We start from the raw sequence: 22,869 nt of genomic DNA on the forward strand, positions 1-22,869 counted from the left end.
TCCCGATGACGGCATCGGAGCGCGCCGCAGTGGGGATCGAAGCCTGACTGCCTGGCCCGGGACGGCGCTTGCACCCAGGCAGGTGAGTGTGGGCCAGAGAGCGGGTTAGGGGCGAGGACCGGGTGGGTGGAGGGAGGCGCGCGCTCCCTCCTCGCGCAGGCCTAGGCCTGGTGGCCCTGGGAGCCGGCACGCCTGGGAGACCTGAGCCGGCATGAGGAGCCCAGCACCCTTGCTCCCCAGCCTCCTGGAAGCTCTTCCTTGGACTGGCCGGCGCCCTCTTCCCGACATCTGGGGGCTGACGCCGGCATCCCGGGCCTGCAAGGAGGGGCGAGGGCCGAGGCCGGGTGAGTCGGGTCCCCATTTGTAATCACTTCTTCCAACTTTCCGGGAGCTCCGTCCCGCGCCCCGCCGCCTCCAGCCCCGGCTGCCCTACCCTAGCTCCGGATTGCGCCTGCGGGGATGTCAGAGCGCCTTCGGAGCGGTAGCGCTGTGCGGAGAGCAGGGGCGCGCGGTAGCCGGGACTGCACCGGGCTCGGAATGCTCACGCGGAGGAGGGGTGCGCGAAGGCCCCCACGGTGTTGCGAGGCAGGGTTTACCGCTGTGTGCCCAGGATCGGGCGCCCAATAGGGGCCGGGTGATTGAATTAATGAGAGGTTACTGTGCTGAGAGAGAGGTTAAAGGGTAAAGAATGAAGTGCCGGGGTGGCGGTGGGGGTGAAGAACGCTGTAGGAGGAGGGAGGGCGGGAAAGTTCCTTGGATGAAGATTATCCATCACTGTTTATTGGGCAGCGTGGGACCTTGTGCTGGGCGCTGGTGATGAAGTGCAAAGTGGACCCAGAGGGTCCCCGCCTTCCAGCTCCTGGTCTGGGAGGTGGGGGAGAGAAGCGGGTAGTAACCTGCAGTTGCACTAGAGTGGTCATGGGCGGGTGGAACAGCACTGGGGGTTGTGTGCGTGTCGTGGTGGGGTCACAGAGAAGCTTCCGTGGCTCCCTGAAGAAGAAGAAGAAGAAGGTGCCTGCAGCCTTAGCTGGGAGGGATGAGGAGGCTTGGGTAACACCTAGCCGTTGCAGGCAGAGAGAGGCGGCAAGGAAAGGCCTGGGATGTGGGAGGTGAGTAATCCAGGGAGGCAGGGCCTGATTTAAGCCTTGTCTTTTTTTTTTTTTTTTTTTTCCTTAATATTTTGAATCCCAAGGGCAGTAGAGAGCCTTTTTTTGGAGAGTTGAGGTTAGGCAGGGAGTGAAATAATTGCATTTGCATTTTGAGAGATGCCCCTGAGGTGCAGTGGCTGATGCCTGTAATCACCGCACTTTGGGAGGATCCCTTGAGCCTGTGAGTTCAAGACCAGCCTGGACAACATAGCTAGACGGTCTCTACAAAATAATAATAATAATAATAATAATAATAATAATAAGCCAGGTACGTGTCTGTGGTCCCAGCTACTTTGAAGGCTGAGGTGGGAGGATCACTTGAACCTGGGAAGTCTTGGCTGCAGTAAGCAGTGATCATGCCACTGTACTCCAGTCTGGGTGAAAGAGAGAGACCCTGTCTCAAGAAGAAAAAGAAAGATGTCCCTGGCTACCCTGCGGGTGGGGACAGGGAGACTGAGACCAGGGGAAGGCTGCTCAAAGTCATCCTGGCACAGTGTCAGTGGCCAGGACTAGGGCTTTGGCAACAGAATGGGAAGGAGCAGCTGAACTTGTGAGATATTTAGGCGATGGATTTGGCAGGATTTGGTGGTGAGAGCTTGGTCTTGAAGGATCTGTTGACTTTTTTGAAGAAGGTGGGGCAGGGGATGTGGGTGACGTGACAAAGACAGAGATTGTGGTAAACCCAGTGGGTGTTAGGGACAAGAGTTCCCTGGTGTGGTGTGGTGCTGTGTGTGTGCGTTATCCTAGGAGACTGGGCCATAGGGAAGAATGCAGCTGAAACACTGGAGTGCAGGAGTTAGGGCCTCATTTCGCCAGTGCTGGGAGCCATGACGTGTTACTTAGGGGGATTATATATGTCATGACCCTTGCAATTTTTGAGCACCAGGTTGGACACCGGGATGTTCTGAACTTTGACCACCCTCCCCCCAATCCCTCCAAGGTCAGGAGCTGCAGGGTCTGGCTCCAGTCCCCTGCAGGGTGAGTCTAGCTCCTGGAGTACAAGTGCTGATGGCCAGGGCTTCTTTCTCTCTCCACAGGGCCCAGAGCAGTCCTCCCTCAGCATGGGGCTGGAGGCCCAGAGGCTGCCAGGGCCTGAGGAGGCCCCAGTGCGGGTTGCCCTGCGAGTTCGACCACTGCTGCCCAAGGAACTGCTGCACGGGCATCAGAGCTGCCTGCAGGTGGAGCCAGGGCTTGGCCGCATCACCCTGGGCCGTGACCGACACTTTGGCTTCCACGTGGTGCTGGCCGAGGATGCCGGGCAGGAGACCGTGTACCAGGCCTGCGTTCAGCCCCTCCTTGAGGCCTTCTTCGAGGGCTTCAATGCCACCGTCTTTGCCTATGGTCAGACGGGCTCAGGGAAGACATACACCATGGGGGAGGCCAGTGTGGGTGAGTGACCCTGCTCGGGGCCTTTGCCCACTTTAAGGAGCCTTAGTTCCTTCCTGGATTTCTGCCCCTGTCCTCTTGCTGCCTGTCCCCGTGAAAGGTGGGGATGCTGGGGGAGGAAGAGTTGATTTCCTAGACAGAGATCTGTGGCCCAGGCTGGGACCAGCCATGTCTGTGGGGTAGGCAGGGCAGGAAGGAAGAGTCATTGGAGGTGAGTGGCCTTCTCACCTCCATAGAGATGGCGCCATGCTGCCTGGCTCTGGGGACCTCAGTAGAGGAAGGGTACGGGAAGGTGGCATGTCTCTGGAGGTTGTCAGGCTGGCTAGGGAAGGTCAGGAATCTGTGTTCTAGCTGGAGCAGTTGGGAACGGGGGCCGTGTGTCCTGGAAGAGGCATGCTTTGGAAGCTGCACAGCAGGGCTGCAAGGTGCTTCAGCCAGGCTCTGGAGCAGTTTCGAGAAAGATCCTTTGGGCCAACCGAAGGAAGTGTCCCGTTTTAAGTAACACAAGCTGCTTTCTCTCAGGTTACTGCCTTGCTCTGCTCCCTTCACTATAACAGAATACCATAGACTGGGTGGCTCCTCAACAGAAATGTATTCCTCACAGTTCTGGAGGCTGGAAAGTTTAAGATGAAGGCACCAGCAGATTGAAGGGCCTTCTTCCTCACAGACAGCCACCTTCTTTCTCTAAACTCACATGGTAGAACACGGAAGGGGACACTCTCAGCTCTCTTTTACAAGGGAACTAATCCCATTTATGAGGGCTCTCCCCACCCACTCCCCAAAGGCCCCACTTCCATCATATTGGGGGTGAGGATTTCTACATGAGAATTTTGGGGAGCATAAACAAATTCAGACCATAGCAGTTACAGAAACATACTTTGTCGTAAAAAAATTAGGAAAATACAGCAAAACACATGCACGAAATAAAAGGTACTTGATAATTGCCTTTCAGAAATCCCCTGCCCTGTTAGCGTTCCAGTTTGTCTGGGAAAATTATTTTACTTTTCAAAAATGGGATTATATTATACACATTCTTTTGTGTCCTGTTTGATTTTCTTAACAATGTATCATTGGCCAGGCGTGGTGGCTCGCACCTGTAATCCCAGCACTTTGGGAGGTGGAGGCGGGTGGATCATCGGAGGTCAGGAGTTCGAGACCAGCCTAGCCAACATGGCAAAACCCCATCTCTACTAAAAATACAAAAACTGAGCAGGGCACGGTGGCTCATGCCTGTAATCCTAGCACTTTGGGAGGCTGTAGCGGGTGGATCATGAGGTCAGGAGATCGAGACCATCCTGGCCAACATGGTGAAACCCCGTCTCTACTAAAATACAAAAAATTAGCTGGGTGTGGTGGTGCATGCCTATAGTCCCAGCTACTCAGGAAGCTGAGGCAGGAGAATCGCTTGAACCTGGGAGGCGGAGGTTGCAGTGAGCCGAGATCTAGCCACTGTGCTCCAGCCTGGTGACAGAGCAAGACTCCGTCTCAAAAACCAAAAACCAAAAAAAAAAAACTGGCCAGGCATGGTGGTGGGGGTCTGTAATCCCAGCTACTCAGGAGGCTGAGGCAGGACAATTGCTTGAACCCAGGAGATAGAACTTGCAGTGAGCCAAGTTTGCTTCACTGCATTCCAGCCTGGGCGACAGAGCGAGACTCCATTTCAAAAACACAACAACAAAAAAATAATGTATCATGAACATTTCTCTGTATCATTAAATATTCTTCAATCTAAATTTTTAGGCCAGGCACACAGGCTCACACTTGTAATCCCAGCACTTTGGGAGGCTGAGGTGGGAGGATTGCTTGGGCACAGGAGTTGGGAGACCAGCCTGGGCAACACAGCAAGACCCTGTTTCTTAAAAAAAAAAAAAAAATCCAACTTTTTAATGGGCTACCTGGCATTCCATTGTGAATATAAAATAGTTGGTTGGGTACGGTGGCTCATGCCTGTAATCCCAGCACTTTGGGAGGCCGAGGCCAGCAGATCACAAGGGCAGGAGTTCGAGACCAGCCTGGCCAACATGGTGAAACACTGTCTCTACTAAAAATACAAAAATTAGCTGGGCACGGTGGCAGATGCCTGTAATCCCAGCTACTCAGGAGACTAAGGCAGGAGAATCTCTTGAAACCAGAAGGTGGAGGTTGCAGTAAGCTGAGATCATGCCACTGCACTCCAACTTGGGCAACAAGAGCAAAACTCCGTCTCAAAAAAAGAGTTGATTTGGCCAGATCTCCTGTTTGATCTTCAAATGGACACTTAGGATGTTTGCATATTTTGAAGTCATGAGGAAGAGTGCTGCTCTGAACTTCCTCTGATTATTTCCTTGGGATAAATTTAGGAGGCCCTTTAGATAACGGCATGGATTAGGAGTAATCAAGGCAAGGTTATTTGATAATCTGTTGAGGATGCAGTGAAGGGGATGCTTACATCATGAAAGGGGTTGATTGAATCAGGAGAGGTTGCTTCCAACTCTTAAATTTTATATTTGTGCCTGACCACACTGGAGCATGGCCTAGCTCAGGCCACCTGTCCCATCCTGGCCTTGGCCACTGTCTTCTCCATCCTAGAGCACCATCCTCCAGCTCTGGCAGGGGCCTATGAGCTTGCGGGCCTGGGGGACTTGGGCCATGTCCAGCTGAAGTGGCAGGAGGCCCTGCGGTGTCTCCCCAGCCTCCCTCCTCGAGGATGAGCAGGGCATTGTCCCGAGGGCCATGGCCGAGGCCTTCAAGCTCATCGATGAGAATGACCTGCTTGACTGTCTGGTGCATGTGTCCTATCTGGAAGTGTACAAGGAGGAGTTCCGGGACCTGCTCGAGGTGGGCACTGCCAGCCGTGACATCCAGCTCCGGGAAGATGAGCATGGGAATGTTGGTGAGGAACTCCGGGGTCCTCCACTGATGGAGAGGGGTTTAGGGAGGCTTCACCTGCTTGGAGTGGGGTGCTTACCTGTCTGGGAATGGCAACTCCTCATGGAAAACCCAAGCCCTGGGAGGTTTTGCTTTAGCTTCCTGTCTCCAGTGAGCTCAGTACTGCTTCTACACCCAGAGTGAGAGGCACTGAGGTGGGCCAGTGGGAAGCCGGAGCCCCTCAAGCCCGAACTAGGAAGGGCAGTACCCCGTGGGCGTGGGGAGGGAGCGGTGGGTCAGGAAGGGCAAGTTTGGGGCTAGTTCTGCTCTGCCTGCCCTCCTGGCTGGTCAGTCTGGCGGCCCTTGCCCTGGGGCTCATGGCCTTCTGTGCCCGCAGTGCTGTGCGGGGTGAAGGAGGTGGACGTGGAGGGCCTGGACGAGGTTCTGAGCCTCCTGGAGATGGGCAACGCGGCGCGGCACACGGGAGCCACGCACCTCAACCGCCTGTCTAGCCGCTCACACACAGTCTTCACTGTGACCCTGGAGCAGCGGGGGCGCGCCCCCAGCCGCCTGCCCCGCCCCGCCCAGGGCCAGCTGCTCGTCTCCAAGTTCCACTTCGTGGACCTGGCGGGCTCAGAGAGGGTGCTCAAGACGGGCAGCACCGGCGAGCGGCTCAAGGAGAGCATCCAGATCAACAGCAGCCTCCTGGCGCTGGGCAACGTCATCAGCGCCCTGGGGGACCCTCAGCGCCGGGGCAGCCACATCCCCTACCGGGACTCCAAGATCACCCGGTGAGCTGCCCCCTGGCTCCTGTGTGGCTTGGGGGCCGGGGAGGCGGGGAGTGTCACGCCACTGGGGGTGGAAGCCCAGGCACTCCCAGGTCTCCTCCCACGGTGAGCCGTGCCAGGAGCCAGCCGGTCTCGGGTCTGGCCCGCGGGCCCTGGGCCTGGCGTGTCAGGGCCCCTGAGAGCCTCCCCCTCGCGCCCTCAGAATCCTCAAAGACTCGCTGGGTGGGAATGCCAAGACGGTGATGATCGCTTGCGTCAGCCCTTCCTCCTCCGACTTCGACGAGACCCTCAACACCCTCAACTACGCCAGCCGTGCCCAGAACATCCGCAACCGCGCCACGGTCAACTGGCGGCCCGAGGCCGAGCGGCCACCTGAAGAGGCGGCGAGCGGCGCGCGGGGGCCGCCACGGCACCGCTCCGAAACCCGCATCATCCACCGCGGCCGGCGTGCCCCGGGCCCAGCCACCGCCTCCGCTGGGGCCGCCATGCGCCTGGACGCCGAGTGCGCGCGCTACCGAGCCTGCACCGACGCCGCCTACAGCCTCCTGCGTGAGCTGCAGGCCGAGCCCGGGCTGCCCGGTGCCACCGCCCGCAAGGTGCGCGACTGGCTGTGCGCGGTCGAGGGTGAGCGCAGCGCCCTGAGCTCCGCCTCCGGGCCCGACAGCGGCATCGAGAGCGCCTCCGTCGAGGGCCAGGCGGCGCAGGGGGCCGGCGGGCGAAAGGTGACCAAGGGACAGGTTGTGGTTGTGGGCAGGGGGGAGTGGTGGAGAGGAAGGAAGAGGGTCTTCAGACAACAGCTGTGCTCCTGCCTCCTGCCCGTTGGCAGGGCACATTAGGGATTCGGTCACTTCTGCTGATTACCGTGTTCACTTCCTTAACTTTACAGTGCCTCAGGTCTCCAGCTGTAAAATAGGGACAACCGTAGGACTTACTCCATCTCTTAGTGGGGATGTTGTAAGGGCTGAGGGTGTCACATGTGGCTAGCATGCTGGTGAAGATGCAGTAAATTGTTCCTAATAATAGTGGTGATATTATTAATACAAATACGATGGATAATTACAAGAGATGACTCAAATGGCTTGCAGAGGGCACCCAGGCCAGCTGGGGTCTGGGGTGCCCTCCCGACCAGTGGGTCTGGAGCTCCCACTGCAGGCAGGGCTTGGAAGAGTAGGTTGGAAGCAGGGCTAGACAAGAAGAGGCCGGGTGTCCAGCTCGCCCTGTCAACCCCCGCCTCTGAAGCTCCTCTCCTTGCCCTATAGGAGGATGAGGGGGCGCAGCAGCTGCTGACCCTGCAGAACCAGGTGGCGCGGCTGGAGGAGGAGAACCGAGACTTTCTGGCTGCGCTGGAGGACGCCATGGAGCAGTACAAACTGCAGGTGCGGCGCCCGCTTCACAGTGCAGGGAAGGCTCCCCAGAGGAGGGTGGAGGGAAGGCAGAGCTGAGTTTCTCAGGATGGGAGGGAGTTAGGGTGGGATACTGCGGGGTAGGGGTGTAGAGTTAGGAGGTGCACATGAGCGAAAGTGTGGAGGTGAGCATCACAACAGCGCAGGTGGGTGTGCAGGACTGCCAGGTAGGGCAGCTTTGCCGGGTGGTGTGAGCTTGGACGAAAGAGGGGACTGCAGGGGCAGCAGCGGGGGACCTTGGAGACTGGCGTAACCAGGTCAGCATTGCTCCTCGCGCCCTCTGGTGGCGGCGGTTGGAGGTGGCGGTCTGGCAGGATAGGAGTGTGATGGGACCTGAGGGGTGAGTCTGAACTCCTACGGAGTTGTTGGGGTCGGGGAGGAGGAAAGGAAGGAGAGGAGTATTTGACCCTCCTCAGTTTTAGCCCAGAGATGGTAGAGTGGCCTCAGACCTGTTCCTCAGTTTCCTACACTCCTGCCTGTTGGGGCATTCATGCCCCCTCGGCACCTGGACCATGTCTTGCAGAGCGACCGGCTGCGTGAGCAGCAAGAGGAGATGGTGGAACTGCGGCTGCGGTTAGAGCTAGTGCGGCCTGGCTGGGGGTGCCCGGGGCTCCTGAATGGCCTGCCTCCCAGGTCCTTTGTGCCTCGACCTCATACAGCCCCCCTGGGGGGTGCCCACGACCATGTGCTGGGCATGGTGCCCCCTGCATGCTTCCCTGGAGATGAAGTTGGCTCTGAGCAGAGGGGAGAGGTGAGAAGAGGGCGAGGCTGGGTGTCAGTGGGCCCAGCTGGACTGGTCAAGCTCGGGGCAGGGGAAGGGGGCACTGGGGCCTGTGTCCCCCACTCATGTTTTCATGGGACTGGCTGTGAGATGCGAGAAGCTGCTTTCAGGTGTCCCCAGAGGAAGAGCCAAGATTTGAATGACTCTGGGCCTCTCAAGGGTCCAGTGGCATCGGGCATCCCTGGGGTAACTGAAGATCACTTGGAATGAGGAGGGTTACAGAGGGGGTTCTGGCTTCCGGCACCAGGTGGAAACCTTGCACACTTCTGCAGACAGAGAGCTCATCACCTTTCAGACCACCTGCTCTGTCTTTGGATGGCTCTCTTTGCAAGTTCACTTTTCCATGTGGCGAACCTTATTTGGACAAAGGTTACTCCTGCTCTGCCTGAAAGTTCTGAGTCTTCTGGGGCTTTTAGGCCTGGATCATCTCAGCTCTCAAAGCTGGGGGTTGGCAGAAGTCTCGTGTTCCCCCATCACTCTGGCAGGGAATTGTTGGTGAGATAGGACTTGGGTGCCGATGACCTGTACGAAAGGTAGAAAGAGCAGATTGTCACCTGAGGAGTACCAGGTATCATGGGAGCCAAAGCAGGCGGGAGGGGAGGGAGGAAGCTCTCACCCCAGCTTGAGATTCAAAAGGCTGCCAGAGGGGTCATTTGGGCTGGATCATGAAGGTAAGGCAGGGCTTGAGGAGGCAGAGATGTGAGGAGGGCAGGCAAGGCGGGGTATACCGCAGGGGACGATGACTTGGAATGGGAAATGGCTCACTCCCCTAGCAGGTGACAAATGGCAGGGAGGCTGGAGTTGAGTTGCTGACTGAGGTGAACAGGCTGGGAAGTGGCTCTTCAGCTGCTTCGGAGGAGGAAGAGGAGGAGGAGGAGCTGCCCAGGCGGACCTTACACCTACGCAGGTGAGTGGGACCCATTGCCCCCACCTGACAAGGGGCTGATCAGGGCCCAGGGCTAGGCAGGCTGGGAGTCCCACCATCTCCTCTCCTGACAGCAGTGGGAAAGCCTCTGGGTCCTAGGGTGCCCTCATGTTGCCCTGGCCAGCCCTTGGGGGAGAGCTGTGGGCTCTGAGCCAAAAGGTCTCACCGGAGTGAGTGTGATACAGGGTGGGCCCAGGCCTCCTGACTTCAGCCTCCAGGATGGCCTTCTGTGCCCCCCAGCTGCCCTGTACCTCCTAAAACTCTGCTCCTAGACTCCTGATTCTGCCAGACTCACATCCTGGGTTTATATCGACCCTGGGAGATGGAAGACCTGGTGGCCTCTCTTCCTCCCTCCAGGCCTGGGGGTGGCTAGGCTGGGGCAAGGGTTGGGGAGGAGCATGGCCTTCTTCTTCTGTCCTCCAGAAATGGGATCAGCAACTGCAGCCAGAGGGCGGGGGCCCGCCCAGGGTGTCTGCCAGAGAGGAAGGGCCCAGAGCTTTGCCTTGAAGAGTTGGATGCAGCCATCCCAGGGTCCAGAGGTAAGCTGGGTGGGGTGCACAGAGGGCCTCCTCCCCATTGCCCCTCCACAGTCCTGGGCCAGCCACCTTGGGACAGTCCACCCACCCTCCCTGGCAGCCCCTGCCCTCCACTCCTCTGTCTCCCCCACTGTCAGTTGGGGCAGCGACCTTGACAGGCTGCCTGTTGCAGCAGTTGGTGGGAGCAAGGCCCGGGTTCAGGCCCGCCAGGTCCCCTCTGCCACGGCCTCAGAGTGGCGGCTGGCCCAGGCCCAGCAGAAGATCCGGGAGCTGGCTATCAACATCCGCATGAAGGAGGAGCTCATTGGCGAGCTGGTCCGCACAGGTGAGGGGTGGGCCTCAGGTGGGCCTCCCACCCGAGGGGGACTTCTCATTGTTACTTCTGCACTGTTCAAGAGGGATTTCAACAATGAGGTGGTTAGGAGCCGGGGCTGGATGGCCTAGGTTTGATACTCAGCCCAGCCTCTTCCAGCTGTGTCACCCTGAACAAGTAGCATAACCCCTCCATGCCTCAGTTTTTTCATCTCTAAAATGGGGATAGTCATTGTACCTATTGAATAGGGGTGTTGTGAGGGTAAAGGGAGTTAATTCAGGTGAAGTGCTTAGAATAGCTCTTAGTAAGCAGTACTTCTTTTTTTCTTTTTCTTTTTCTTTTTTTTTTTGAGACGGAGTCTCGCTCTGTCGCCCAGGCTGGAGTGCAGTGGCCGGATCTTGCTCACTGCAAGCTCCGCCTCCCGGGTTCACGCCATTCTCCTGCCTCAGCCTCCCGAGCAGCTGGGACTACAGGCGCCCGCTACCTCGCCCGGCTAGTTTTTTTGTATTTTTTAGTAGAGACAGGGTTTCACCGGGTTAGCAAGGATGGTCTCGATCTCCTGACCTCGTGATCCGCCCGTCTCGGCCTCCCAAAGTGCTGGGATTACAGGCTTGAGCCACCGCGCCTGGCCTTTCTTTTTTTTTTTTCTTGTTTTGAGACAGAGTTTCGCTCTGGTCACCCAGGCTGGAGTGCAATGGTGCGATCCTGGCTCACTGCAACCTCTGCCTCCCAGGTTCAAGCGATTCTCCTGCCTCAGCCTCCCGAGTAGCTGGGATTACAGGCGCCCACCGCCACACCCAGCTAATTTTTTTATTTTTTATTTATTTTTAGTTGAGATGGGGTTTTACCATGTTGGCCAGGCTGGTCTTGAACTCCTGACCTCCCAAAGTGCTGGGATTACAGGCATGAGCCACTACACTCAGCACTTCTTCTTTATCAAGTGGCTGCAATGTTTCAGCCATTGTGCTGGGCAAAGTATCTCTCAGTCCTGGGGAGCACACAGTGAGTGTCATGGAGGACTGAGTGTCTCCAAATTGTGTTATGTCTATTACTGGTGATATGAGCGAAGGAGGGGACAGGGGGTAATTTTAGGTGGTGGCCAGTTGAGCGTTTTTATTTTAATAGTTAATGAATTTGTTACCAAATTCATCATAAATATTTTCAACCAGACATGAGACGAGTACTGTGGGTCCCATATACCCACCCTCCAGACTTAGTAGTTACCAAGATTTTTCCACATTTGTTTTACCTCTCCCTTTTTCCTTGCTGAATATTTTGAAGGACATGCCAGACTTCATGTCCTTTCTTCCCTATACCTCCCAGTGTGCTGCTTTAAAAATATGAACTTTTTTTTTTAACCTAACTGTAATACCATCAGCACACCTAATGAAACTAATGTCCCTTTTTTTTTTTTTTTTTCTGAGACGGAGTCTTACTCTGTCGCCAAGCTGGAGTGCAGTGGCATGTCTTGGCTCACTTGCAACCTCTGCCTCCCGAGTTCAAGTGATTCTCCTGCCTCAGCCTCCTGAGTAGCTGGGACTACAGGTGTGTGCCAACACAACCAGCTCATTTTTGTATTTTTAGTAGAGATGGGGTTTCATCATGTTGGCCAGGATGGTCTCGATCTCTTGACCTCGTGATCCGCCCACCTCAGCCTCCCAAAGTGCTGGGATTACAGGCATGAGCCACCACGCCTGGTACTAATGTCCTCTTAATGACCAGAGCATAAGCACATTCTCTCCATTATCAGCAGTGTCTGTTTATAGCTGGATTGCTTGAATCAGGCTCCAAACTTGTTCCACATACACATCATACCATCATCACTTGGTGTCTATGTGGGACTGGTTCCAGGACCCCGTGAATGCCAAAATCTGTGGATGCTCAAAAAGGGTTTAGTAAATAATATGGTATAGTATTTACAGTAACTGACCCACATCTTCCTTTAAATCATTTTAAAGGAAGTGATTTAAATCATCTCTAGATTTTGTATAATACCTAATACAATGTAAAAGCTGTGTAAATAGTTGTTATACTGTATTGTTTAGGGAATGATGACAAGAAAAATCTATACATGGTCAGTACAGATGCAGCCATTTATTTAGAAAAATATAATTTCCAACCATGGTTGGTTGAACCCATGGATGTGGAACCCACAGATGCAGAGGGCCAACTATATTTGTGTCTGAGGTCTCTGACGTCTCCCTTCTCTCAGTCATCCTGTGCAATGTCCCAAACCCCACGTTTGGCGTTTGTCTGTTCGCTTTTTTTGTGCTGTAATTTAGCTCATTCTTTTGTCCTCCAGATTTCCTGGAAATGAAAGTTAGTTCTAGAGGCTTAATTATATACAGGTTCAGGTTATATATTTATTTTAGAATGCATTTGGTAAAAATAAAACTAATTTGTAGTTTCCTTGGGTTGCTGCAGTGGATGAGGCTCATTTAAAAGGTGAGTTGAGGCTGGGCGCGGTGGCTCACGCCTGTAATCCCAGGACTTTGGGAGGCCAAGGCGGGTGGATCACCTGCGGTCAGGAGTTCGAGACCAGCCTGGCCAACATGGTGAAACCCCATCTCTACTAAGAATACAAAATTAGCCAGGTGTGGTGGCGCGTGCCTGTAATCCCACCTACTTGGGAGACTGAGGCAGCAGAATCACTTGAATCCAGGAGGTGGAGGTTACAGTGAGCCGAGATTGCACCATTGCACTCCAGCCTGGGCAAAAAGAGCAAAACTCCGTCTCAATAAATAAATAAATAAGAGTTGATTTGAAGAAAAATATTAAGTAAACCGTGGTACTGGTGGTACAAAGGCTTGGTGAAACCCACACAGATGTCCAAGGGCTGGGAAACCTCCCAGGGGGACAAACAGCTTGCCCTCTTCGTGGAGCAGGGCTGCCTGTGCTGACACAGTCCTGCTTTCTTCCAGGAAAGGCAGCTCAGGCCCTGAACCGCCAGCACAGCCAGCGTATCCGGGAGCTGGAGCAGGAGGCAGAGCGGGTGCGGGCTGAGCTAAGCGAAGGCCAGAGGCAGCTGCGGGAGCTCGAGGGCAAGGAGCCCCAGGATGCTGGCGAGCGGTCTCGGCTCCAGGAGTTCCGCAGGAGGGTCGCTGCGGCCCAGAGCCAGGTGCAGGTCAGTCTCAGGGCCTCAGGGTGGGCTGCTGGGGTGACTCCTGCCTCCTAGGCTGCCATCCTTGGGACCAGGACATGTGGGCTCTGAGGTCCAAGTTCACTGTGGAACCTTGTGCTCCAGCCCTGGTCCCCCAGGGTGAGTCTGGTATCGTGTAGAAGCCGGAGGTCTGCCCGGCTTTACACATAGTAGAGGCAGGGGGGCAGGTCCTGCCTGAAGACTACCTGGGAGACCAACGAGAGGGTGAAAGGTGGGCATCTAAAGAAACCTACCCTGTAGCATGCAGTTCTCTGTCCCCCAGTCCCCCTTCCAGCTCTCCATTCGCTTACCCCTCCATCCCATACTCCCTTGTCTGTCTACCCATTGGTCCATGTGTCCGTCAAATCCATGCATCGGTTTAGTCTTTCTCTGAGACAGAGTCTCACTCTGTTGCCCAGGCTGGAATACAGGGCCACCATCCTGGCTCACGGCAACCTCCGCCTCCTGGGTTCAAGTGATTCTCCTGTCTCAGCCTCCTGAGTAGCTGGGATTACAGGCATGTGCCACCATGCCCAGCTGATGTTGTATTTTTAGTAGAGACGGGGTTTCACCATGTTAGCCAGACTGGTCTTGAACTCCTGATGTCAGGTGATCTGCCCACCTGGGCCTCCCAAAGTGCTGGGATTATAGGTATGAGCCACCGCGCCTAGCTGATTTAGCCTTTTATCAGTGGATTGACCACCTGTCCATTTATCCGCAGGTATATCCACCCTTCCATCCCCTTTTGTTAATTCATGCATTCTCTGTTTTAGTTTGCTACGGCTGCCGTAGCAAACTTCCATAGACTAGGGGGATTTAGACAACAGAAGTTTACTTTCTCCCAGCTCTGGAGGCTGTCAGTCCGAGGTCAAGGTGTCCACAGGTCTGGTTTCCCCTGAGGCCTCACTCCTTGGCGTGCAGACGGCCACCTCCTGGCTGTGTCTTTACATGGCCTTTCCCCTGCCTGCTTGCAGCCCTGGTATCTCTTCCTCTTCTCATGAGGACCCTGGTCATATTGGATTAGGGCCCTCTAACGTCCTCATTTAAACTAATCGCCTCTCTAAAGACCTTCTTTCCAAACATAGTCATTTTCTGAGGTGCTGGGGGTTAGGGCTTTCATATAGGAATTTTGGGGAAACACAATGCAGCCCATAATGGTCTCCATCCTATTTTTTTTTTTTTTTGAGACCAAGTCTCACTCTATTGCCCAGGCTGGAGTACAGTGGTGCAATCTCAGCTTACTGCAACCTCCGCCTCCTGGATTCAAGCGATCCTTGTGCTTCAGACTCCTAAGTAGCTGAGACTACAGGCGGGTGCCACCACACCTGGCTAATTTTTGTATTTTCTTTTTTTTTTAGTAGAGACAGTGTTTCACCATGTTGGCCAGGCTCGTCTTGAACTCCTGACCTCAGGTGATCCACTTGTCTTGGCCTCCCAAAAGTTCTGGGATTACAGGCATGAGCCACTGTGCCTGGTCTATCCTATTTTTTTACCTTCATATGATCTCGCCCACCTAGCCATCTGTCTCTCCCACCCTTCCATCCGTCCATCCTTGCAGGTGCCCACCCATCATTCATTCCTTATTTTCTCAGTTCAAATGTCCAAGAGACAATATCATGGAGTGGTTGAGAGCGTGGGCTCTGCAGCCTGACTGCTCAGGTTTGAATCCCAGTTATACCACTTACTAGCTATGTGTCCTTGGTCAAGTTTCCTAACCTCTCTGCCTCAGTTTTCTAATCTGTAAAATAGGGATAATCATAATTACACTTTTTGTAGGCTCATTGGGATCATTTAATATACACAGAGCTCTTAGTATGGTGCCTGGTGCATGGTGAATGTCATAGTATTTACCATTATTAGTATTCTGTTATTATTATTATTTTTTGAGTCAGAGTCTCGCTGTGTCGCCCAGGCTGGAGTGCAGTGGCATGATCTCAGCTCACTGCAACCTCTGCCTCCCGGGTTCAAGTGATTCTCCTGTCTCAGCCTCCTGAGTAGCTGGGATTAGAGGCTCCCACCACCACGCCCAGCTAATTTTTGTATTTTTAGTAGAGACAGGGTTTCACTATGTTGGCCAGGTTGGTCTCAAACTCTTGACCTCAAGTAATCCACCTGCCTCAGCCTCCCAAAGTGCTGGGATTACAGACATGAGCCACCACACCCAGCCTTTGTTGTTATTATTGGTCTATCACCCACCTATCCGTTTGCCCTCTATCTGTCCCTCTGTCCATTTATGAGTCCTTTGGTCCTGCCTGCCCTTGTTGAGTGCCCAGCCCAACAAGCACTATGGCAGGCTCTCAGTAGCCCCGTGCATGGCCCAGTGAAGACTGTGTGGGTCCCAGGTGCTGAAGGAGAAGAAGCAGGCTACGGAGCGGCTGGTGTCACTGTCGGCCCAGAGTGAGAAGCGACTGCAGGAGCTCGAGCGGAACGTGCAGCTCATGCGGCAGCAGCAGGGACAACTGCAGAGGCGGCTTCGTGAGGAGACGGAGCAGAAGCGGCGCCTGGAGGCAGAGATGAGCAAGCGGCAGCACCGCGTCAAGGTCAGGCTCACGGCAGGGCGGGGACCCTCTATCCAGGCCAGTAGGCTGAGCTGGCGGCCCACCCAGGGTAGCCCAGGTAGTTTGCCACCCACAGCTATGTGACCTTAGAAAGCAGGTCACTTAGCCTGAGTCTGTTTTTTCATCTGAAAGTGCGGAGTGTTACAGGAAACTCAAGGCCAGGGTGAGACTTCAGTGAGATGAAGTATATGAGGTGACTGGCACGGGCTTATTTCTAAGTGTTTGCGTCTATTTGCCAGTCTCCAGGGAGACTTGTGTGGGATGGGTCTGGGAGATGCTTCACAGGGCCGTCTTGGGAGTGGGCAGGCACTCCTGGGGGCTTTGGGATCGGTGGCAGGCTCTGGTAAGATGCTGGCACCATAAACAGCCCTGCCCACTGAGCTCCTCACCCAGGAGCTGGAGCTGAAGCATGAGCAGCAGCAGAAGATCCTGAAGATTAAGACGGAAGAGATCGCAGCGTTTCAGAGGAAGAGGCGCAGTGGCAGCAACGGCTCTGTGGTCAGCCTGGAGCAGCAGCAGGTGGGGCCAGGCTGCGTCCGCACCCAGGGCTCCCCTGGGGGCTGGCTGGTGGGTGCACTTTTCTCCCCAGTGAACCTTGAGTGGCGGCTGACAAAGCCAGAGGTGGGCCCTGAGTTCCCTCCCTCCCTCACTGCTTTTCCTTAGAAGATTGAGGAGCAGAAGAAATGGCTGGACCAGGAGATGGAGAAGGTGCTACAGCAGCGGCGGGCACTGGAGGAGCTTGGGGAGGAGCTCCACAAGCGGGAGGCCATCCTGGCCAAGAAGGAGGCCCTGATGCAGGAGAAGACAGGGCTGGAAAGCAAGCGCCTGAGGTCCAGCCAGGTGAGGCCCTGCCAGGAGAGATCCTGCCAGGTGAGGTCCAGTGAAGTGAGGTCCAGCCAGGACAGATCTTGCCAGGTGAGTTCCTGCCAAGTAAGTTTCTGCCAGGTGAGGTCTAGCAAAGTGAGGTCCCTCCAAGTGATAAACCTGCCAGGTGAAGTCCTGCCAGGTGACGTCCCTGCCAGGCGAGGTCTAGACAGGCAAGGTTCTTCTAGGTGGTATCTCTGCCAGGTAAGTTCCAGAAAGAGGAAGCTCTGTCCTGCTGGGTTCTGTCCTGTGCCTCCCCATGAGCCGTAGGGCTTCAAGATATTTATGACACGGTTACAGATGTATGCGTAGAAGAACCTCTTTTAAGTGTCCCTCCTCCAGTTCATTTCACTCATTAACCCCCTACTCAGGGCCTGTGCAGGAAGAATGAGGAGGTACAGGTATTGGAAGGTGGTATAACCAAGTAGAAAGAGACTTCTTCACCTGGCATCATTACTTCCTCTAGAATAGGAAGGTCAGCTTCTGAGCCGCAGCATCCTCTTCTGTCAGATGGGATCATAACGTTACCATGACGGCTGCAGGGGGATGGCAGTCACTGATGCAGGGCCTGTTCCAGTACAGGGGCCTGGCCAGACGCCCGATGTCCCAGGCCTGCAGAGGCCAGGAGCCTTGCTCCTGCCAGCACGCATCTCTCTGATGTCCAGGAGGATCCAGGGTGCTACTGGATGATCCATAACTTCCCTCGGCCAGGAGAGCCCTCACTTCCTCCTGCATCTGGCTCCCAGAAAAGCCTTTGGGGCTTGGCCAATTCCTATCACTGTCCAGTCCGGTCATCTCAGTGACAGGTCATTCCTCCCACCCTTACCCATTGCGCCTTCTTGCCAGGAGGGCCACGTCCCTCTGGTCCTTATCCTCCTCTCGCCATCTCTGAGTGCCACTCTGCGAATGCTCTGGTCCCTTTAGCCCCACCTCCTGGAGCTTCTGTGAACTAAGTCTGGTCTCCCTGCTGAGCAGAACATTTGGAGTGTTGGTTTCTCGAGGGAAGGACCCAGCTCCTCCTCAGCATCCGGCCCTTTCTGTCACCCTGTGAGGACAGTGCCTGTTCCTTCTCTAATCCCTGGCGATTCTGCCCCCAGGCCCTCAATGAGGATATCGTGCGAGTGTCCAGCCGGCTGGAGCACCTGGAGAAGGAACTGTCCGAGAAGAGCGGGCAGCTGCGGCAGGGCAGCGCACAGAGCCAGCAGCAGATCCGCAGGGAGATCGACAGCCTGCGCCAGGAGAAGGACTTGCTGCTCAAGCAGCGCCTGGAGATCGACAGCAAGCTGAGGCAGGGGAGCCTGCTGTCCCCCGAGGTACCCTGCAGCCCCCTGGCTCAGCCCCTCAGCCTCTGCCCCTGGCTTCCATCATCTGCCTGTCTGCTCTCCTCAGCCCCTGCTCCAGCCCTCTGCGGGTGCTGGGCCTTGCTGTGAGTGGACCCAAGTTTGCACTGTTAGGTGGAGGTGGGGGCTGGGGAGGGCTGGCCTGGCCCTTCTGCCCCTGCTTTGGCCTCATTGGCTGGAACACAGGGGCCAGGCTGTGATGATCCCTCAGCTCCCTTCTGGCTGGAGCCCCGACTCCTGTGCTGTATTCGAGTACCTGCCCGCACGTCTTGGCTTTGTGTGTGGATAGAGTGTCAGGAGCATACTCAGTGCACCTCATGCCCACACATCTGTGTTCCCTGAGCAGAGAGAAGGCCTATGTGACTACAGTCATGTGCTATGTGACATTTTGGTGAATAACAAACAGCTAATACAATGGTGCTCCCAGAAAATTATAATACTGCATTTTTACTGTGCATTTTCTATGTTTAGATACACAAATACTCACCACGGTTAACAACTGCCTACAGTATTCAGTACAGTCACATGCTCTCCAGGCTTGTGGCCTAGGTGTGTGGTGGGCTATACCATCTAGGTTTGTGTGAGTACATTCTGATGTTTGCATGATGTCGAAAACACCTAATGATGCATTTCTTAGAATGTATCCCCATCTGTAGAAGCTTACCCAGCAGACACCGTGGTGCCTCCGTGGCTGTCCCAACCATGCCTTTTGTTTGGTTAGGGTGCTCTGAGCTTCCTGAATGTAGATCATTCACAGGGGCTTGCAGTTGAGCAGGCTGCCTCTGAGCAGTGGCCCCAGCTGACCCTGGGGTCGGGGCTGTGACAGTGAGCAGGGGGCACCTCTCTTGATGCGCTGACTCTGCCCTTGGGACGAGGGGACCCTTAAGGCCCAGTTGTGGCTACGTGTTGGCTGTTGCGTGTCTGCCCAGGACTTCAGCGTTCAGGCAGTGGGTGCTGTTCCTCCATGCATGCCCCTGTCCCTGCAGGAGGAGCGGACGCTGTTCCAGTTGGATGAGGCCATCGAGGCCCTGGATGCCGCCATTGAGTATAAGAATGAGGCCATCACATGCCGCCAGCGGGTGCTTCGGGCCTCAGCCTCGTTGCTGTCCCAGTGCGAGATGAACCTCATGGCCAAGCTCAGCTACCTCTCATCCTCAGAGACCAGAGCCCTCCTCTGCAAGTATTTTGACAAGGTGGGCCACCAGCCTATGGCCCCCACCTCCTCCTCCTGCAGCATGGCGGGGAGGTGTCTCATGGCAGCTGCTCCAGCGGATATCCCGTTTCCTCCCAGACTGGGGGACAGAATCAGGACCAACTCATCTCCAGGGCCGCCTGACTTTAAAGCCTATTTTATTTGTGAAACAGACCCAGTTTCCTACCCTGCCACTTCTGCTTTGATTGGCTCACCTCAGGGTAGTCCATGGCCACAACAGTGGCTCTCAGTAGGGGATGTTTTTGCCCTTTGGTGACATTTGGCCATGGCTGGAGATACTTTTGGTTGTCATAGTGGTGGGGGTGGAGGCCAGGGATGTTACTAAACATCCTGTAACACACAGGACAGGCCCCCACAACCAAGAATTATCTGGTCCCAGATGTCCATAGTGCTGAGGTTGGTCTAGATGAAATCCCACAGCTTGAGGCTCTGCCAGCTCCATGGTGTGTGGTCAGGAAAGGGTTGGTGGCAAGAGACAGCAGATAAGGTGAGAGCCAGCTCTGATCGTTGGAAGATAACTAGAGCACTGTTGAGAAGGTGTCTGAGGCTAAGTCTTGGTTCAGCAGGGAAGACCCTGGTGATTTCTTAGTGCCGTGGTGGCAAGTGTGCCAACACTGTGTCTGTGGTTGAGGATTAGCCAGATGAAGAGGGGTCATGGTGGGGGCTGAGCCTGGCTGGGTCTTGGGACAGGTGGTGACGCTCCGAGAGGAGCAGCACCAGCAGCAGATTGCCTTCTCGGAACTGGAGATGCAGCTGGAGGAGCAGCAGAGGCTGGTGTACTGGCTGGAGGTGGCCCTGGAGCGGCAGCGCCTGGAGATGGACCGCCAGCTGACCCTGCAGCAGAAGGAGCACGAGCAGAACATGCAGCTGCTCCTGCAGCAGAGTCGAGGTGAGCAGCCCCAGCCCACCGCTCACAGCCCTGGCCCAAGGCTCACAACTCCGCCCCCTCCATCCCCACCTCTCCCCCTGGCCCCCCTCCTCCCGCCCCCCCCCCCCCCCCCCCCCCCCCCCCCCCTGGCCCCCGTCCTCCTGCACCCCCCCCCCCGCCCCCTCCTTCCCTTCCCCTCGCCCCCAGTCTCCCCCGGCCCCTGCCGCTCACAGCCACCCCCACAGCCCTGGTGGCCAGGCCCCCACCCCACGCACAGCCCCCGCCCCCACAGCCCTGGCTGCCTACCCACCTGCAGGCCCTCAGCACCCTCTCCTTGGCCCTTCCACTCTAGACCACCTCAGTGAAGGGTTAGCAGACAGCAGGAGGCAGTATGAGGCCCGGATTCAAGCTCTGGAGAAGGATCTGGGCCGCTACATGTGGATAAACCAGGAACTGAAACAGAAACTCGGCGGTGTGAACACTGTAGGCCACAGCAGGGGTAACTCCTCCTCGTCGCCATCACTGAGCCCTGCCCCACCGCGCTCTGAAGTCAGGCCTGTCCTCTTTCTTTGGGGAAAGCTTAGAGACCACTCTCCCTTGGGCCTTTATTGGCTCAATTCACAGGTTGCTTATTGTGCTGGGGCACTTGGGAGCTAGGGCTTCGGGAAGGTGCTGCCACCTCTGTCTCTGATGAGGACACGTTATTCTCCATGACAGGTGGGGAGAAGAGGAGCCTGTGCTCGGAGGGCAGACAGGCTCCTGGAAATGAAGATGAGCTCCATCCGGCACCCGAGCTTCTCTGGCTGTACCCCCTCACTGAGGGGGCCCCCCGCACCCGGGAGGAGACGCGGGACTTGGTCCACGCTCCCTTACCCTTGACCTGGAAACGCTCGAGCCTGTGTGGCGAGGAGCAGGGATCCCCCGAGGAACTGAAGCAGCGGGAGGCGGCCGAGCCCCTGGTGGGGCGGGTGCTTCCTGTGGGTGAGGCAGGCCTGCCCTGGAACTTTGGGCCTTTGTCCAAGCCCCGGCGGGAACTGCGACGAGCCAGCCCGGGGATAATTGATGTCCGGAAAAACCCCCTGTAAGCCCTCGGGGCAGACCCTGCCTTGGAGGGAGACCTGATCCTGCTGAAAGGGGCAGCTGCCTGTTTTGCTTCTGTGAAGGACAGTCCTTACTGCACACCCTAAATCCAGGCCCTCATCTCTACACTCGTTGGGATCAACAAATTTGGGTCATGGCCCAAAAGAACTGGACCCTCATTATAAAAAATATGCAAATTCCCACCACTTCCTTCCTTAAAGCTGTGGTACCCAATTGCCGCCTGCCTTGTGTCTTGCTCGAGTCTCAGGACAATTCTGGTTTCAGGCGTAAATGGATGTGTTGTAATTCTGTGGTTTGGCCAAGAATCATCATGAAAGGGTCGGGGGCAACCAGGTTGTGGTTTAAATGGTCTTATGTATATAGGGGAAACTGGGAGACGTAGCACATTTTTAGGATCTTAAAAAAACATTTAATAAAATCTCTGAAGGGAGAAATGGGAAGTTTTCACTTAGAGTTTGATTTACAAGACAATAGGAGGAATCAGATTTGGGAACACAATAGGCTTGAATGCTTTCTGGAGACAGAGTTCAGAGTCAGCCAGACCCCTGGCCAGGACCCCGCAGCAGGCTGGTCCAGCGGGTCTGTGGGGCACTCTCGGTGGAAATGGCGAGCCAGGTGATGGTCTCCCCAGGAGTGGGAAATGGGCGAGGCCTGTGCCATGAACTGGCTGACTCTTGGACAGTCCTTGAAATGTGGCTGCTCCAGAAGCCACTCGAGCTGGACCAAGGTCACAGTTAACCTCAGGCCCAACATTAAACATAAACGTACTGAGTGCTCAGTCACTAGAGATGATTTTATTGTTACACAGGGAAGGCAAAAAACAGCTTCTGCTGCCCAATACACTCTTCAGTTTCACATATATGGCTTCACAGTTTACAAAGCGCTGCCTGTGTTGCAGCAGCTCGGCCTTATAGCAGCTCAAGGGACCCCAGGGAGGGCTCCTTTCTCCATTTGCATAAATGAGGCAGAGTGGCCCCCTGACTTGCCAAGGCCATGGTTGGGGTGGGGCTGGAATGAGATTCCTTGTCTGGCTTCCTGACTCCCAGGCTGCCTGAGTTACAGCACCAACTACATTGCCATCCACCTCTCCTCCTGCAACTTCCCCAACAAGGGGCAGGGCCAGGAGATGGATTGGATCCATGAGGGGAATTAGAAAACCCTAAGGCATTCTAATGGCAATCTGAACACTGACCATGGCAAAAGAGGCTTGGGACCAGGCCTCCAACTTCTTTATACCCATAGGGTCCTGGCTGACTCCTTCATCTTTTGGGCTCAGTAGTGTTTGTGGCTATAAGTCCTCCAGCCAGGTTCCCATGAGCTTCTTCCGTGTGTAAGTTCTGCTGATGGGGCGCCTCCTGAAGAATGCGCGACTGAAAGGAGAGTCTTCTACAGTGGAGGGAAGTACATCCATATCCTCATCTAGAAGAAGGTAGAAAGGCTTAGCAGGCAGGAGTCACTGAGGACCGAATCAAAAAAATGGGCTTAAATTGCAGAGGGTTACACACAAAAACAGACTTTAAGAAAATCAGCACTGCTTGGAGGTTTGCTCGTCCTGCAGAAATGGTACCTACACTTTTTAGAAGGCTCCTGCCTTTAACAGCTATGCACCGTGCTGGCAGCAAGAAGCAGCTCTGAAAATGCAAAGTACCTGTGGTTTGA

General features: G+C 55.4%; 2 protein-coding genes across 2 annotated transcripts in view; one reads left to right on the top strand and one right to left on the bottom strand.

Moving 5' to 3' along the window:
- Positions 1–21,647, top strand: KIF7 (kinesin family member 7). Its single transcript, XM_025392813.1, has 19 exons — positions 1–82; positions 2,186–2,537; positions 5,206–5,406; positions 5,779–6,172; positions 6,372–6,891; positions 7,429–7,545; positions 8,096–8,323; positions 9,127–9,260; positions 9,702–9,817; positions 9,987–10,139; positions 13,049–13,251; positions 15,609–15,806; positions 16,218–16,343; positions 16,488–16,664; positions 17,786–18,001; positions 19,015–19,221; positions 19,932–20,130; positions 20,462–20,608; positions 20,827–21,647. The coding sequence occupies exons 2-19, from the start codon at positions 2,210–2,212 to the stop codon at positions 21,192–21,194; spliced, it is 4,032 nt and encodes a 1,343-aa protein (XP_025248598.1). The 5' UTR covers positions 1–82; positions 2,186–2,209; the 3' UTR covers positions 21,195–21,647.
- The window catches only part of TICRR (TOPBP1 interacting checkpoint and replication regulator), a 54,496-nt gene continuing 53,223 nt past the window's right edge, over positions 21,597–22,869 (bottom strand). The window contains exon 22 of the mRNA XM_025392812.1: positions 21,597–22,629. Coding sequence (XP_025248597.1) covers positions 22,499–22,629 — 131 coding nt within the window. The 3' untranslated portion in view covers positions 21,597–22,498. The remainder of the gene's footprint in view (positions 22,630–22,869) is intronic.

This window comes from Theropithecus gelada, chromosome 7b, assembly GCF_003255815.1.
Source record: "Theropithecus gelada isolate Dixy chromosome 7b, Tgel_1.0, whole genome shotgun sequence".
Taxonomy (NCBI): Eukaryota; Metazoa; Chordata; class Mammalia; order Primates; family Cercopithecidae; genus Theropithecus; species Theropithecus gelada.